Consider the following 18,308-nt stretch of genomic DNA (forward strand, 5'->3'; position numbering starts at 1 on the left):
CTATAACTCTTACTATTCTTACTATAACTATTATGTCTAAGTCCTGTCTACAACTGTGGGCCTGGAGCCTCCTGCTGAGGATATCAGTATGTTTCAACCTTCTCTAGAACTCACTGTGCTACTCTGGCGTTTGAAACCTTTCACTTACTAAAAGCATTAGAACTCACCCTAAAACTTACTAACTTAGTCTGCTTTATGTGAGTGGCTTAATATACTTCAATCCATCCAAAGGCTTTAATTCAATCCCTGCACTCTGATTTCTCTCTGAAGAATTTAGAGAGACTCCTGAGTCCAACGTGACCCCTTTTTTGTGTTCTGTCCCACAGACAGCGAGCTCATCCCTCCGGACTGCCTGCGGCCGCGCTCCTTCACGGCCATCCGCCGGCCCTCGCTGCGCCGGGACACGGAGGACACGCGCCTCTCGGTCAGCCTGTGCGACCTCAACCTGCAGGAGGACACCTTCCATGTCACGGCCACCACCTGCCCCATCCCGCAGAACTCCCTCAACTCCCAGCACTCCCACCTCCTGCCGTCCCAGCTGGAGAGCGACCTCCGCTTCCACCACCTCCGGGGACCCCACGTCAAGATCCTCGACGACCAGACCGTGGCGCGCCTGGAGCACGCCCGGGAGGAGAGGACTTTGGTGTTCACCAGCAGGCCCCTTCGCATCAACGAGACCATTTTTGTCAAAATCAACAAGTCGAGCGCCGTGCGCACGGGGACGCTGTCCTACGGGGTGACGTCCTGCGACCCCGGCACCCTGCGCCCCGGTGACCTCCCCTACAACCCCGAATCCCTGCTCGACAGAAAGGAGTTCTGGGCCATCTGCCGAGTGGTGGTGCCCCTCCAGAGCGGAGACATCCTGGGATTTATGGTGAATTCTGATGGTGAGCTGCACCTGAGCCACAACGGTGCTGGCATTGGCATGCAGGTCTGCACGGACTGTTCCCAGCCCCTCTGGATGTTCTTCGTTTTACACGGTGCCATCATGCAAATTCGATTGCTGGGTATGTTGGACCCCCTCTTTCCAAACCTTGTGCACGAGAATGCAAGGGGGGAATACATCATGGGAGAGGGAGTGGGTGGCCCCCTCCCTGCTCTAGGATGAAGTACAAATTTTGGTTTTATAGAAAGAAAAACATGCAAAGGCACAAACGTAGCATATGGGTATGAGTTACAAGAGTTAACCTCCTTGCACTTCTGTAACACTCTTCACGTGATGGTCTCAAAGCTCTTTTCAGAGAATGAATTAAGCCTCAGGGACCTCCATTAAAGTGCAGATGAGTCATCAGTGACCTAGGAGAAGCAAGGAAGGCAGAGGAGAGGTGCTTTGGGCTGAGCTAATGTGAGGCACAGCCAGCAGGAGAAAAGAGATCTGATGCCCTTTCCTGTGTGTTGGATGTCTGGGATGATGGACTCCCAGAAGAGTGATGCCCTTGCTTTCCCCAGGCTTGTATGTGAGAGGCAAGCCAGCAAGCAGAGAGGAAACCCAGTGGTTCACAGAGCATGGCACTGATCAACAGGAGAAAGGTTTCCTTGTCCTCCAGCCCTTTTTAAGGCAGAGTATCTCACACAGGCTGATAGACCTCTGAAGAGACGGCTTCTTGGTATTTTTGCTTTTTTCCAGCTCTTTTAGCTGATATACTTCATTGAAATGCCACAAGTCACAGTTGGAAGGTGTGGAGGGAAAAGCTTTGAAATAACATTTCTCAGGATCAAATTTGCTATTTTGTGTGTGTATATTAGACCAAGCATAGGATGTGTTCGATCATTAATTTGTACCATATCATGGTTCTGCTAGTGTTGGTGTCAGACTGTGAAAGGTGGATTCTGAGAACATGATGTAATTCCTGGTACCATTCAAAATGCAGAATATTTAAAAATATTCCTTTCTGTTTATACTGTTATATAACATTTTGCTTCAAATCCTCATACATAACAGTGAAAAAAACCCCAACAACCTGCCTCCCCATCAAACTCAAAAGCCAACCAACACCTCCTTTTTTAGGGTTTACAGACAATCTTTAAAGATAAATTGTGAACACACACACATCTGTTTGCAGGGTCCAGTTCACCTTAATCACAGTATGAAATGCCTTGTATAATTTGTTTGAAGTTGACCACAGGCCTCTGCTGTGAGTGTTTTGTGGCTGTTAAAGGCTCACAGAAGACAAATGTAATACTGCAATTTATTTCCCAGAGCCTGAGACTCAATCCCTGCTAATTCAGCCTGATTACATTTGTTGTGGGTACTGTACATAATCCATGGTTAGCTCTGCTCTCCACCAACATGTCATTGTGATAATGGTAAGTGAAGTCAAACAGAGCCCAGTAAAGCAGGAGATTAAATGTTCCTGTGTGTGTTAGAAGGAAAACATACTTAGGTCATTGAGCTGCTGCTAAAACTAAATCATTGACCAGTGCTTCCTTTCACATGAGATCAGTAATTCTGGCAGTGTGGCGCAGAGCAAGCAGCCTGTTTGCAGTGAGCTCTGAAACAGGGCAGCAAGGATGTGTCTCCCAGAGGGACAGAATCACATCCTCATACTGAATTTAACAGAGCACTTACATGAGCACAGACCTCCTGTGTAAACCTCCTGCTGTGCATTCCCTTCAAGTGTCCTCCCTGTCTGATCATGTTCAGTCCAAACCAGCACATCCCCAGTGCATGTTCTAGATAAATCTACACTTGTATGCAAGAATCTTGCAGAGTTGGAAAACCCCTCACTTCTTGTGTTTGTGACCATGACAGGCTTTTCTGGCCTCAGTCACTGGAAAATAACCTGCAAATGGGCTATTGTTCCTTAGTGAGATGTAAGTAAAAAGAGCTTGACTTGTTGACCTTGCCTCTCACAAGGAAAGTTATAATTTGATCCACATCAGCTTGGGCAGCAAGCTGCTATCTCCAAGTTAAATGTTATTAAATTGGAGCTTGCCTGTAATCTTTAACAGATACTAAAATACTGTATTTACTTATATTTCCAGTATAGCAATGCTGGGAGCAGTGCAGTCCCACTATCAGTACAATATCAGTGTAGTGCAACTGCCCAGAGAAAAGCACTGATGCTGTCCCAACTGCATCTCTGCAACTGCAGTAATTACATGGATCAGCAGTATTCTGACAGAAGGCAAAGAAAACAATGAACTCCCATCTCTAACTATTGCAGCTTTATTAGGGAGGTGTGCACTGTTTGCACTGCAGTGGAACAGATTATGGTGCTTGCCATAATATCTGTCTTTATAATATTTGAAAATGTAAGAAGAACGTAAGTTGTTCATCTTTCTAATGACAAGCTCCATCTTCAGAATGCAAACGAGTAACTTTGTGAAATCTGTCTTCTGTAATTTGAGCTTTATATCACAGCAGAAGACATTTATAGTCATCTTTTTCTAGTTTAAATAGGAAAAGTGAAGTTACATATCCTTGAAAGAAATGAGACACAAATAGTGCAAAAGGCATAATTGTACCAAACCTATCCTAAATAACAGATGTCATTCTATTTCTGGGGCACACCATTATGAGATTAACCAAAGTGACATTATACAGTGTTAAAGGAACATCAGCACTACAGCTGACTATAAAATGAAATTGCTAGGCTTGCTTCTTCTCCAGTTTTTCAGGTTTTTTTTGGAGGATGGACAGCCACTCTTGCACCTAGAGAAAGTTTATTTTTGACTCGGAGAAGCAGATGACTCCAAGTATTGATCACTGGATACTGTATTTCATGCCTGGACATTGTTTATTTGGTCCTGATGCAGAGCAGGAGCAAGCTCAGGTCTCTGCTGGCTTGTGACTTTTCCATGGAAGCTGACATTTGCTGACTGCAATATTCCACAGTGCTGAAGATACAACATGTATTCCCTAATATCAGGGGAGACCATCTCTAGCCAGGCTGGTGATCTTACAGGACTCTGTAGGAGAGGAGGGCAGTGTGGGGTTAGCTGGATAGTAAAGAATTCTGACTTCTGTTTTCCTCTTATCAATTTGGCATCATATACTGGCAATATATTTGCTGTAAGAGAAATAAAACAGCCTAAAATAAAGATGAGGTTGGAAACACTATTATTCTTCATGCCATCCCAGCAAAAGTAAAATAAATTAAACTAACCCAAGCCCCACCATAATGCAGTGAGAGGCCACAGTCATCTGTAGGGGAGGCAGAAGAATGTAAATTTGTTTCAAAGAAAAGTTTAAAAGGCAACTTGACCGCAATGAGGAAAGATAAATGAAGGAGAAGGGCACTTTAATGTAGCAGATAATAGCAAAAAAAAATATCAAGCTGCTGGGAAATGAAGGGACACAAATTTAAATTAAACATAAATGAGGGTAATTAACTATGGGAACCAGCTATTGAGGGAGGCAATAGATCTTTTTTGTCAGGGAAGCCCTTCTAAATATTTTATATGTTAAGTGCTGGTCTTAATTTAGTAATTCTGGCGATTATGCACATAAAAGCAACCAAATAGAAACCCAGATCATGTAGAAATGAAACAGTCATTGTGTATCCTTTTAGGAATTTCATTAGTTGAGGCTTGGGTTGGTTTTTCTCAGGAATCATTCTCTTATAGTCAACAAAACCACCCTATTAAATTTGATTTACTGCTCTCAGCTTTTGCTGGTAAGCATTTCAGCTCATACACAGTTTTATTGACAGCTCTGAAAGGTTGAAATGAGCCAGTCAGGATACAATGGTCTGGTTTTGGTCAGGTTTTGGTGGTGTAATTCATTTATGAAGTTAAATTGATTGACCCCATAAGGTTTCAAAATTTATGACTCATGTCTGGAGAAGCTATCACAGCAATAAGTTTATATATTTTATGTTTGAGCATCAAAATGGTTGGGGATATTCTTTCATTTTCTTTTGTCTCAGAGTTGAATTGTTAGCAAGTAAAACAACTTCCTTCATATTTTATTTTTCTTTTCCTTTCTTTTCTTTTTTTTTTTTTTTTTTTTTTTTTTTGTGGTTTTGGTTTCCCTTGTGAATTTCATCCTCTCCAATAACATTGAAGCCTTCTTTTGAGCAATGAAATAACATGTTCCATCAACAGTCACACTAATGAAGCCAAGTTGCCAACTTATCTGTGTCCTTTCTTTCCATGCACTTCAATAACTCCAGCCCCACCAGAACAGCTGCACAATATAGCAGCTTTCTGGATGTCTCCTGATGTTGGCCAAGAGCCAGCCCTAGGCTTGAAAAAAACAACCCAAGAGCCAGCATTTGGTGTGGGTAAGTCTGAATTCACATCCATGCTGGATAACTGCAGTGTGTGGGATACCTTCCCACCTCCTTTACCATGGACATGAGCAGGGACTCCTGCTTTGATGACCATTGAAAAATATTTAGATATTAATTGTTGTTGAGGCTGGCATCCTTCTTTCAAACTTTCTTGAAACTGGACAATGTGCTCAAAACTGAGGGGGTGAGGAAGGAAGATCTGACATGGGACTCGCAGAAAAAGCAGCTCTGTGTCCTCAGTTCCTCAGGATTCCTGACAACAGCAGTGGGCAATGAACCAGGTTGGAAATACCGTGGGACACAATTTGCTGGCAAAGAGCTCTTTAAATCAGCAGTGAAATTTGATCTGAAGTGGCCTCAGTGCCAGTGTGAAGGACTGCCAGCTGCACTCAGTCCCAGCTACAGGCAGGCTTGCTCAGAGCTGTGCCCATTATCACTGCTGGCCAAACTTAGCAGCCCTGGTAGTGCTGCCCTTGTTGAAACAGCATTTTGCTGGGGCTGACTGGAAAGTCTTGAAATTGAAAAGAACAGAGTAGTGTCTTGCTTAGGTGTCAGAGAGCAATGGTTTACCAAAGGGAATTACTTTGTCTCCTTCTGTGATGTTCATCACACTGCCCTGTCTGGTTTTCCTTGACTTTTGCTCTATCCAAGGTGAGTGATCAGCTCACCACAGACCACTAATGATTCACAGGTCATTGGAGACTGCCCTCTCCTTTCTAAACAGTATTTTTTCTCCATGTCTCAGAATCCCTCACTTAGTCTTGCTGATACTGTTCCTGCTACTACTGTCTGCAGTTTATCCCCAAAGGACACTTTCTTCTCTTTTCTCTTGTCTCTGCTGTGGCACCTGTCTGGCCTGATCCTTCTAAAAATCTGTAGGACTTTTTGGGAGATGATTCCATCTTACCTTGTCTTTCCAGGCTTTTGTTCATTCCTGTGTAAAGAAGATTTTTGTCCTGTGGTTGATCCTTGACTGTCACAGGATTCCAGCATCCCATGGCAGAGAGTCTGTCCCAAAAACCGTCTCCTCTGTGGGTGCACTTAGGTACTTACTTTGCAAGTGCAATTACTGCAGTGAGCACACAAATTATTTAAATGGTATTTGGTATGTGCAGTTGTTATACAGATCTCTGATCTCTGATCTCTGAGGTGGCCAGTATATTATCCATTTGGAATTTTGAATTTTGATCCTTTTTCATCTTGTGGAAATTGTTGAGTTAAACACAGCATAAGAGAAGCCTGATAAATGCCTAGATATTGTTGCACAGAAATGCACATAATGAATATCTTCCTTTAACAGACTTTCAATTAGATATGCCCCAGAGTTCTATCTTCCCTGTTTTGATTTCTATGGAAAATGGCCTAATTTAAGCTGATTTGGATCTAACAGTCCCATGCTGTGTGTCATTTAACAGCCTGGAATTCCTATGCACTGCAGGGTACAGGGTATTTTATGGAGCTAGAGACCATAAAGGGGGAAGGAGGAGAGTTAATATTCTGTGCCTTCTGGAAGGTAATTAACTTGTATTAATTGATGCCTCATCAGAAATACTCCTATCATGTATAGTTTGCTTTCACTCTGAGTGAAGTACACATTACTGATAATAAACTGAAATAGCTGCAAAGAGAATACAGAATCCTTAACTGCTGGGCTTGATTCTAGCACTGCACAGAGGTCTCCATTCTCCTCTTGTTTTATATTCATTGTTTCAAAGGAGAGCTAGCACAAAGAGAAGCTGCTGTGTGAGAGAGGACAAGTTATAACTTGAGCCTTGGAAAACTGGAGATGCAGTCAAATGCTTGACTTCCCGTGGTCAGTGCCAGCAATGTCAGTGTTAATACCTGCTCCTGGCACCTTTGTACCATACACTGAAGGTCTCACACACATAATTAACCTGCACTTGCCACAGGTGGTCAGTGACATCAGCTGTGAGCTGGATCCGGGTGAAGGCTGGGTAAAGCAAACACACCTCCTCCAGCAACAGCCACAGGGCTCCCAAATGTCTTGTCCTCTGCACATTCTCCTTGGCAAGAGCAGGAACTGTTATCATCATTAGTATAAGAGACAATTCCTGCCTGCAGTGAGATTTTTGTAGTAAGTGAGGTATAGATTTCCCTTATCTCATTGCACCTTTGCCTTCCTACAGTAAATATACAGTATATGGGATTCCATACCAGCCTCTTTGCCTTGCAGCTTGTCTGTCAGATAAAATCTGCCTATTCTTTGATGTAACACTGGTGTGAGCTAGTTATTCTGGCTACTGTGAGAATCACATAGCAGACTAAACTCTTTCTTTGATTCTTTGTCAGATCCCTTTGCATCCAGCAGTACCCATGGAAATCCAGAGAGTGCTGGCCAAGAAAAGTGAAAGTATTTGTTTCCTGTATGCATCTATCACCCTATTTATACCTGGCTCTCCTGGAAAAGCACAGAGCTTGGAGGTACTAGGTTAGGCAGCAATTTTCCTTTTGCTCACACAACTATTGTTGCTGTGGTCTCCCAAATACTCTTGATTTGGTTTTCTTAAACAAGATAAAAGCACCAACTCTCATTTTTTGTGGTTTCAGCCACTTAATCCAGTTTCAGCTACTTCTTTTTTTTACCTCCTCTTGATGTCAGTATGCGTCTGAGTGCTTTGTTGCTCTAGATTTCTCAGGTTGAGAAGTAGAGCTCCAAGTCTGTGACTCTTTCACTTCAGTTCATCCAGACATTCATTGCATGGTGTCCATGCCCTTAGGATATTGCAGGATGCTGAGTGACCACTGAACCTCACCTTTCAGGTCAAGAAAGATGCTCTGTAAGTTTGCTGTGTGCTCTTTGCTTCCAGGGAGCACACAGAGTTTGGGCTGTGAGAGCTGCTGGATCCAAAATGTGTTATTTGGAGTTTTCATGTTTCCCCTGCTTAGCTGGAGTGTGCCTGTGGCTGCAGGAGGGTAGTAGATGTGCTGGTGCCCCACTGCCCTTCTGGACACTGCAGACAGCAAGGCTCCAGTAAAGCCATAAAGTACACTCCTTTTCTGTTCCTCATGAAAGTCTGAACTGTTGCTCTCCCTGTGGTTTGGATCTAACTTTTACTTCCTCAAACAGTGGTAGTCTGACGCCCATCTGCAAACACAGACCTTATGGTTCTGCATGCAAAATCTGCCAGGCTGCTTTTTGCCCTATTTCTGGACACTTCTTTATCATAATGCAAAATCTCTTATGTTTTCATGGGCCTGTGAAGGACAAAAAGTGTTATTGTTCTATCTAGAACAGTTTTTTTAGTCCTTTAGGAAATACTTGAATGCAAAAAAAGCCCGTGGATCATCAGCTGATGTGGGTGACCAGGTGCTGCTGTACCTGAGAGGCAGAGCAGCACAGGGGCTGGGCTCTGAGAGCATGGTTGGCCAAAAACCATTGAGCCCAAGGGGAAGGAAGCTCTGGTTTCTGGCCAGGGCAGCATTGTTCCCATCACCGTGGGAACACAACAAGTGGATGTGTAAATAGATGTATTTTACAGCATTCAGAAATGATGGATATGCTCACATCCTTCCCTAACATTATCGTTGATCTTTAACCACCACGTAACCAGGCAGCAGCAGGTGCTTTGTTCTTTTGTTTTAGCATGATGGATTCAGAAGTCCCTGTTGGGCAAGACCTGAGTGGCCCTGGGGGACAGAATAGCTTTCCTGCAGCCTTGGCTGGAAGCAAGAAAATCTGAAGAGAATATGGGTGCTCCAGATCCAATACTCAGTCTCAGTAATGTCACAGCCCACTCATTCTGGAGCAGCTCATGTATTACAGGACAGACATCCCAAGAGAGGTGTTCACATGAGCTCATAACCCACATTTGCGACAGATTTTTGAAAGAACCTGGATCCTGTTTAGATAACAAAATAAATGGCCCTGATACGCTTTGTTAAATATGAGAAAGGGTATTGAACAGTTTTTGAGACAGGGTAAGAATTTTAGCTGACATGCCTAAACAATCTGTCTCCTAAAAAAAGGACATCACACTGAGAGTTTTAAAAGACATCTAAGTGACTATGATTGTCAGGTACCCAATGCTCACTAGACTGAAATGTATGAGAAGTGCAGAGATCTCTTGAACTCCCTCAAATATGCTGCAGCCAGACCTGAGCATCTGTACTAACAGTGTGGTGGAACCTCTGGGGCCTGTGGATATTTTTAATATTGAAAATCGGTGATTGCTACTGATTTTTATTATCTGTCCTATTCCTGCAGCAAAGGGGCTGTCAATATGCTCCACTTGAAACTCAGCATATGAGTAAATTACTATGCTGCATAAGACTTTATCTTCCTTAGAAACTATGGAAGGAGGCTCCTGTACTTTTACTTTTAGGAATAATGTTTAGTTAAGCTTCTAGAGTAGCTGTCAAGATGATTATGGGTAAAGATAGCCCATAAAAAGATGTTGAAGATCATCAAACTATGTGCACTGTGAGTTGTATAGTAGTGGACATACACTGACTGCATCCTGTAAGCCAGGAAAAACAAAGTTTAAGTAGGGTGGATTCAAAGGGAGAAAAAGGATGATTCTGTAGTGCAGACAACTAGTTTTGCATTATTGTTGTAGAAATGTATGTAGAAATAATATTTTTATTAAAAAATTGAGGGCAAGAGTTAGTTGAAAACTGTGGTTTTAGGGAGCAGTGATTGTATCTGGTCTTCTTACCATGATAAGGCCTCCAGCAGTACAGCTCTCCCCAGACAGGAGAGATGCCATTAGGAGAGATGCTTAAAAGTTGGGGCAGCCTCAGGAGATACCCTGGAGAGGGGATTGCAATGTCCTGGGAAATCACCCTGTTCACCACAGTAGATACAGAGAATCTAAAACATCTCTGACAGCCACAACTGCTGTATTTTGGTGACATGATGTTTTATAAAAGGGTAATTGTGGATTCAGATAGCTACTCTCATAAAAATTGTAAATGCTGAATGGGATCCCAAGAGACTACTTACTTCACCTTCCTGTCTCGAAAGAGCTCTACTGATGGAGATGCCATGGTCTCTCTGGAAAGTCTGATTGCTTTACAGTGCTTCACTGTCTGCATAATGTCTGACCTTAGGAGTCTGAACCCATGGTTTCTTGTCTTATCCAGAACATTCATGAAGAACAGATTGTTTCTTTACTTCATTCATCAGGCTGTGAAAAATGTTGCCATATAAAAATCATAGAATCCTACAATATTTTGCCTAATCCAACCCCCTGCTCAAAGCAGGGCTAACTTCCAAAGTAGCACAAGACTTTGTCCAGTTGAGTTTTGAGTATTTCTGGGGACAAAGATACCACAGTGCCTCCAACCTCCTTAATCAGTCTCACATGACCTTGGATTGGCTCAAACTTTTGGTAACAGGATGGTATTGTTGGTTTATGATCAACTTGCTGACCTCTAGCAATTTCCAGGCCTTTTTCTGTAGGATGTCTGTATTTCAAATTGAATGGACTAATTCCCTGTTGTGTGTTTAGGTAGCTGACTATCTCTGCTTAAGTGCTGGATTTTGCATTTGATCACTTTGACTACCATACCATTTATTTCTGATTCTGTTTCCAGTTTGGCAGACCACTTTGAATTACAAACCTTTAGCATATTAGCAGCCTTTCCTGGCATGATGTTGTCATGTTCCATGGTAAAGCTCTCTTCTGAAAAGCTCTCTTCTTCTTTGGTGGGTGGACATAGAGGTTCAATTTGTTTACACCTCTCTCCCAAAGCAATGATGGAAAAAAGCAGAATGCATCATAATGCAGTAGAGAAAGAATCAATCTTCATTGGTCTTTGCTAATAATTGGACTTCGTAAAGAAACAGCAAATGGAATGATTCAAAATCTATTTAAGGGTGATTCCAGTGTGTTCAGCACGTTTGAGATCAAGCATGAGACAAGTCAGCAGCAGAGACAATTGATCTGGAGGCTTTAGAGAGAGAAAGAATGTGTAAGTTGATTTACTTAGAATTATTTAGTTTTTAAAGTCGTGGTTTGAAAGCTGGCTCTTGATGGGAACTCTGTGCACACAATGAGCATGTTTGGCCTTGAGCACATGTATCTGGTTTTAGTTAAGCAAGGCTGGCCACACTCATTCCACTCTGCTCATGATCTCATTCCATGCTCCTTGTCATGGTATCTGCACACCATCCAGCAGTATATTAAAGCATGAGTAACATATCTTATGTTGATTATTCTGTCACCAAGGGAGAAATGTGTCTGGTCTGGTAGGGAGCTCAGATTGTTCTAAACAAAGCTCTATACTGACACTGGAGAAAAGTCAAGAGCTGTGCCTTGTATTAGGAGGAAGAATTGGCAAGGTGTCTGCTGGCCCTTGGGTAAGGCCATTTTGGGACTCAGACCAGATACAACCAGAGAAAACCATGGTTCCTAAACTGCTGAGCTCTCCCTGCACTGTGGAAAGGCCATTTGCCCTGCTGCCAGCATGCTTCATCAGCTCATACACTGTGATACTTGGGGCACCTCCAAATTCTCCTATTAGTCCAAAAGAGAAACGCTCCTAACAGCTTTTATTTTGCCCTTAATGAAATGACCAGGTTGGTGTTAGAAATGCAATGTGCTGTGTGTCAGCCAAGTGGAAGAAATGTCTCCAGGCTGTAGGGAGGAGAGGGAAGGCTTGAAAAACTTGTTCAGCTGCTCAGTGTTCATATTTGTGTGCAGTGAACGAGCTGAACCCTGTGCCCTGCTGGGCCTGTGTTCAATGTGTGTTACCACAGGGCAAGTTTTCTGCTTCGGTCATCTGTCAGACTGGAGGGGAAGGGCTCTTGCTAGTAGCTGTCATTAGAGGCTGCATCATTCTCTTTGCATATTTACTGAGCTGAACTCCAGCCTCAGCTCCCATCTGTGTGATAAAGGAGGTGCCTCTCTACACTATCTCAAGTGTAAGAGCTCCAAAGCCCTTTATAGAGTCTAATTTAACTTCAGCTTGTGCCTGGAAGCAAAGTGCTCCTTTTCTTGGGGAGGAGTGAAACTGAGGGACTGAAGGCTGAGGCTAATTGCTTCTTCTCTCACACACAGTCCTCAAAACAGATTTTGACTCAAACATGAATCCTTCCCAGTTCCTTTCACTGCTCATTCTTGTTCTGCTAAAAAGGGCAGGAGAACCTGTGCTTTTGCTGTTTTGCACAATCCACAGCTGGCACTTGCAGTCCCTGTGTCCCAGGTTTGGTCAGTGGCCTCCCTGCAAATAGGAACTGAAGGACCCTTCTGGCACATGGGTTTTTCCTGACCTCCCAGTGCTGTTTTCTCTGGAGAATAGCCTCCAACTCGTTGAGGACACTGTGGATCCGAGCCCTCTGTGTCTCTGGCTCCTTATATGGTAACATGAAAAATCTGAGCATTTTAGTTCTGATTTGGAGTCACCCTGGTTGTCTTCTCAGCTGGGCAACTAGAAACTTTAAAACCTTAGGCAAGCTGGTTCTTACAGGAAACCATCCCCTTAGTTCAAGCATGTGTGTGCTGCTGTCTCACCACTGGCTTAGCAAAGACCAGGCTGCAATGAAAGGCCCCTACAAAACCTCTGCAGAAGGTAGAGTTTTAAGCATTCTGGTTTTTTTTCCTTCTGGAAGGGGCTTTAAGATATCTGTTGTTATAACAGCAGAAGAAAGAGGCTGAGATGGAAGGAGGGTGCCAGACAGGCTGTGGGACAGAGGTGGCTTCTCTGGCAGAGAAATGACAGCAGGAAGGGATGCAGCTGGGGATATCTAGAAGAGACTTGAAGAGGCTTTGCACTCCTGAGCCATCACATCCAGACATGCAAGTGGACAAAACATTCCTGAATGAAGGAGAGGTGTCGTTGTTAATCCTAGATCCAAATGCATTTTGTTGACTTATCCCTACCTCTTGACAGAAGCCACCCAAGAAAGAGGCAGAGCAGTGAGCATAGCTAAAGTTTCCTGATTGCCAGACCCTCATGTTTGTTTCTGGAAAGTCCTTGAGTGACTTTGCATGAATTTATTGAAGCCTGGAATGGTGCAGTTTTGCAGTAGGTCAGCTTTGTGTGCTTTGACAAAGTGATGTGTTCTTGTGCTGGAGTCCAGCCCATCCTTCTGCAGGCTGTGTCCTTGACTGCTACAAGCCTATGGCTGGCTCTAGTGCTGGGGGCACATCTGAGCATGAAACCACATGGGAAGTAACTGCACTAAATGATTTGAGACACATTTCAGGGCAGAAACAAAGGGTTATAGTAGCTGAGGGAGCTCCAGCAAATTTCAGGGGTTGTGGGAGTTTGATGTCTCTTCAGGACCAGCTACTAGCATTAAACAAAGGCATATGAGGATCCTTTTATCTCCTCCCTAGATTTCATGCTGCTGAGACCAATCCTGACAAGCACTGAGAGCTGGAACCCCTGCCACATATCCCCAGTGCCTTGTCAACCTCTATTTTTAAAAGTAACCATGGAATTCTTCTCTCACGGTGCAGGTTCCACCATATTAGCAGAGCGGCTGGGACTGTCGACCCCGAGCTCGCCCACGTCAACACCCAATTCCCCCACTGTCCTCTGCACTGGTGTCTCTGGGCCCTTGCTGTCTACGTGTGGCTCTGGCCCCCTCTGCAGCTCTATCAGTGGTAAGAGTGGTGGGATCCCCCCTGCCTTGCCTTTGCCCCTTCACAGTCTCACACTTGTCTCCCCAAAGGGCTCTAAAACCACAATAATCAACCGAGTATTATTATCCCATCAGCTCCCCTGGGGAGGAAGGGAGAGCCTCTGCAAGGGCTATTTTCAGTCTGTTTTATGTGGAAGCCACTTGGATGCCTAGACAGCAATATTTCTCTAACCCTTTTCATCGTGAGAGCTCCCCAGGGAAGCAGTGGATTCTCTGCTGCGTGCGTGGCCCTGTGACGCAGAGCTCCTTCTGGAGACTGTGCTGCTGACACATCTCACTTCAGCTTGGACTGGAGCTAAAGGTCTGCCTACACCTCCCCTTTCTCCCTCCACACACCTTCAGTAGAACAGTGTTGCTATTTCTAATGTGCCAATGAAGTACAGTGATATTTAGATGAGTGCACATACAGTAAAAAAGTGTAAGCTGTTCTGTTGCACTTTTAAAACTCCAGACACCTGCACGATCCCAAGGCATTGATGGTGGGACACATAACTTGCCAAATCCTTGTTGCATGGGAACAGCTGTCTCTTGGCTTGCTCTTCATGGGCAGCAGACCCCAGCAGATGTTGTCCTTCTGCTGCCTTGAGCCTTGACATGTGAACCAGGACTTGGTGAGTAGGACAGCAGGTCACAGGAAGGAACCCTGGTCTAGGAGCATGCGTTTCTGCTAGGGCATGGTTCCTCCCTCTGTGGCTGCAGGGCAGAAATTATCTTGGGATGTCAGGAAGCAAGAGGAGTGACCATGTTTCTTTTGTGTTGCAGGCACAGCTCCCAACTCTCCAAGCAGCCTGCCTGAGTCACCCCTCACCCCATCTGTCTCAGGGCCCTGGGGAGATGAATGCACCATCTGCTATGAGAACATGGTAGACACAGTCATTTACTCCTGTGGACACATGTGTCTCTGCTATTCATGTGGGCTGAAGCTCAAGAAGATGTCCAATGCCTGCTGCCCCATTTGCAGACGGGCCATCAAAGATATCATCAAAACATACCGCAGCACTTAGAGCAGCAGCTGATGCCATGGTGGGGACTGGGCACGTGGGGAGGAGGCTGTGAAACAACACAGGCTTTTATTCATCACCCAGGAGATTCAGAGCCCATCACCCACCATCACCCTGACCTCCTCTTCCATGGACAACAGATGAGACAAGCTTAGATGCTGCTCTTCTACCCCCCAAGCACGCCCTGGGGCTGAACTCCAGTGTCAGGGAAGTTGTGATGGACTACTCTCCCTTGTGGATCTTGAACTTGATCTCAAAAAATGCCAGCTGGTGCAATCATCCCTTTCTACACCATACACAGCAGAGGGGAGTCTCTACTCTTTGGCATAGACAGCAAGTGGTAAAAGGTTCAGTGGTACACATCTCCTTCCAGAGGCACCCCACATGCAGAGACAGCTTAGCAGAAGAGAAGAAATGAGCAATGTGTTTCTGTGTACAACCAGCCTGACCAGAGGAGGCTCCTTGGAAAGGACAGAGCAAGGCAAGCATTGACCCAGCAAGGGAGGTGCAGTGAGCACTCTCACAGCAGAGAGGTTGGGGCCAGTGCAGAAAAGAACCCAAGATTTGCAAAGCAAAACCCACCCCATATCTGCAGAGAGAAGAGCAGACCTATGACAGCCCCTTGAGGGCTGTCCCCAACTCCCCCATTGCCATTCTCTGACAGAGGCTTTCGTGGTGGTTTTGGCAATGAACACTGGCAACAGCTCTGCTCCCTCCCAGCAGCATCAGCCACCTCCTGTCACCACCCTGTTGCATGACGAGCAGCTCCCAAACCCCCACCACCCTGCGTGGTCTGCACACAGCACAAGGGATTCAGCAGCATCTCTTCTCCCACGGGCCTGTGGCAGAGGGAGACACAACTCCCTCACCTTTCTCCCCCTACCATCCAGACAGCACTTGTGAGGAAAAACCCCAGCCTCACCGGGGAAGAATGTATAAACCCACATCTGTGGGTTACCTTTACTGGTAACTTTATCACTGTGCTTTAAGAAAAACCAGCCAGGTGGTTCTCAGCTCTTCACAGCCACACCGCCAGGACATGGCTGTCCTTATGTGTTAGGAAGTAAGGAATGAGAAAAAAAAATAATTTGATGGGTTTGGTTTGCTTTGGTTTATCTAAATCTCCTTCTCTCCTGCCTGAGCCAGGAACCTGGCTGTGCCCAGCAGGGACAATGCTGGCTCCCATGGCTCCCATGCAAACAAGTGCTGCTCTGCCCCGGCCACAGGTGTGACCCAGGGCTGCTGGCCCTTGGGCCTGGGCTGGGTGGTCTGGCAGTGGTAGGAGCTCTCTGCCTCCCTTCCAACCCATCCTGCTGCCTTCCTGGGCTGCAGGGGAGGGAGGGACTCTGTCTGGGTCCTGGGGCAGGGTAGGGCTAGGGTGCCATGGCAGTGGAGTTAGCCCCACCACACCATGGATCTGGCCAGACCAGGGAAGGCTGTGGAGCCACAGCCTTGGTGCTGAGCTTTTTCTTGCACCTGAGCATTTGGCCAGTGATGGGATAGGGGGCAACAGTGTGGTGTAGGGATAACAGCATTTTATGCACAGGTGGGTTTTGCCACCCACACTGGCAGAGGCTGCTCCTAAAAACACCTGGGAAACACATCCTTGCTCTGTCTCTCAAGGAGATACAAAGAGACTACTCACCTGGGAACCATTGTAGAGCCTTTCTCTGCAGGTGCCACCATCACTGCAGCCTACCTGGGGTCTGCAGCTGCCCCCAGCCTGCCCTGCAGGCAGCACTAACTTGAACACTGATTCTCTTGGTGACAGGGATTGGTGTTGTTTCCTGGCCCAAACCCAGCCCTGCCCCCAGGCCAGCTGCCAGAAGCTCCAGAGCTCGTGGCTCCCATTCCCAGGTGCCTCACTGAGGGGCAGGATGAGGCCAGTTGGCACAACCTGGGGAAGTCAGAGCAGCCCTGCAAGGAGCACAGCTGGTCCTCAGGCACACAGCCAGCTCCAGCTGTGACCAGCACACACAGGGAGCTTTTGTCAGAAGTCACACAAATCCAGTTAAAAGATTTCAAAAAGGAGGAGTGCAAGGGGTAAGAAGATGTTGATGAAATAGTGGATGTGGGGAAACGTGCAATAAGCAGCCTCCCGAGCCTTCACCACACCAGTGGGACCAGTCCCCCTCCATGCAGGGAAAGCCAAGGGGTAAATTTTATTTTTTGAGAAATTCCATCCATGGGTACCAGTGCAGTGGTGTAAATTCCCTTTTCACCTTTTGAATTGAGAGTGTTTTAATATATTAACTGTGTTTGTTTTACTGTGGACCAAACTCTAGGAGTTAGCAGAAGCTGAAAGCTCCCCCAGCATCTGAGTTCAAAAATTGGGGTTCAGTCCTACCCCTGCATAGGCTGGCCTCCAGCTGTAAGCAGGGAGGAGAAAAAGGCTCTCTCCAGGGAGGAAAAAAAAAAACCAGCAAAACCAACAAAAATAACAAAAATCCTAATCTTTTGTTTTGTTTGACTGGTGTAGGTTCCCATGTACCTCTGTGTTGTGTCATCTGCATTTCATTGCTTTACTTTAAGATGTTTTGTGTTCTGTTTAAAGACAAGAATAATTCATTGTGAAAAATTGGATAACTGTGATCGTGAATAAAGTTGATTTAGATATCCTGCAGCAGCATGGGTGATGAGAATTTACCACTTCATAAGAGCAGCAAAACATGCTGGCCAGCACAGTGAGAGGCTGGGTAAAAGCAAGGGTGGCATCAGAGCCTTTTGTTTAGGGGGAGATGGGTGGAGGCTCAGGCTTTCCTGCCTTGAGGATGGGAGGGCATTGGGAGGTGGGTGTTTGTATCCCCCTGGCAGACAGCACACACACATAAGGGATAAAGGAAGGCACAGAAGTAAAGGAAGGGCTAACAGCATTCCTGAAAGCTTAGGCCCCACACTCCTGAGCTTCCTCATGCCCTCCCCAGAGAGAAGTCACAGCTTCTTCACTCTCACTGCCTTGTTTACAGATTCTTCTGTAACCACAGAAAAGTGCCCTCCACCAGCACAAGAAAGAGAAGGTGTGCTGTGAGGAAACCCAGGACATGCTGCTCAGCCTAGGGGGGTAGGGTGGCTGAAGATGAGGCAGAGCATCATCCCAGCCCTGAACTGAGCAACATGCTGAGAAGGCCCACGGATCATCTGTGGTCTGGCCAAGTGAGATGCTGAGGTAAGATGCAGATGCTTCCTGAGTATGTAGCAAGGGACACAAGAACCCAAAGGGAATCTGGATTCTCCAGAGGTTCATGCCAGTTCTCTCAAAACCCAATCCTCTGCTGCAGGTATCTGCTCAGGAGCACACCTACAATACAACAAATGTGAGATTTTTCTCCTCATCTTTTAGTTTAACTATTCAGTAGATGAGAGACTCTCTGGATCACGTTCTTGTCACAGGACATATTTGAAGTGGCATCTTCTCCCTCAGTGTGGGTGCTCCATCTGCCAAGGGCCAGGGACATCCCA

The 18,308-nt window shown here is 45.6% G+C and overlaps 1 protein-coding gene across 3 annotated transcripts in view; it reads left to right on the forward strand.

Moving 5' to 3' along the window:
• The window catches only part of NEURL1 (neuralized E3 ubiquitin protein ligase 1), a 140,960-nt gene extending 123,488 nt beyond the window's left edge, over window positions 1–17,472 (forward strand). For all 3 annotated transcript variants that reach the window (XM_056495316.1, XM_056495318.1, XM_056495317.1), the window contains exons 4-6: window positions 327–1,007; window positions 13,664–13,810; window positions 14,611–17,472. In XM_056495316.1, the coding sequence (XP_056351291.1) occupies window positions 327–1,007; window positions 13,664–13,810; window positions 14,611–14,852 (1,070 nt within the window). In that variant the 3' untranslated portion in view covers window positions 14,853–17,472. The remainder of the gene's footprint in view (window positions 1–326; window positions 1,008–13,663; window positions 13,811–14,610) is intronic.
• The last annotated feature ends 836 nt before the right edge of the window (window positions 17,473–18,308 follow it).

This window comes from Oenanthe melanoleuca, chromosome 6, assembly GCF_029582105.1.
Source record: "Oenanthe melanoleuca isolate GR-GAL-2019-014 chromosome 6, OMel1.0, whole genome shotgun sequence".
Lineage (NCBI taxonomy): Eukaryota > Metazoa > Chordata > Aves > Passeriformes > Muscicapidae > Oenanthe > Oenanthe melanoleuca.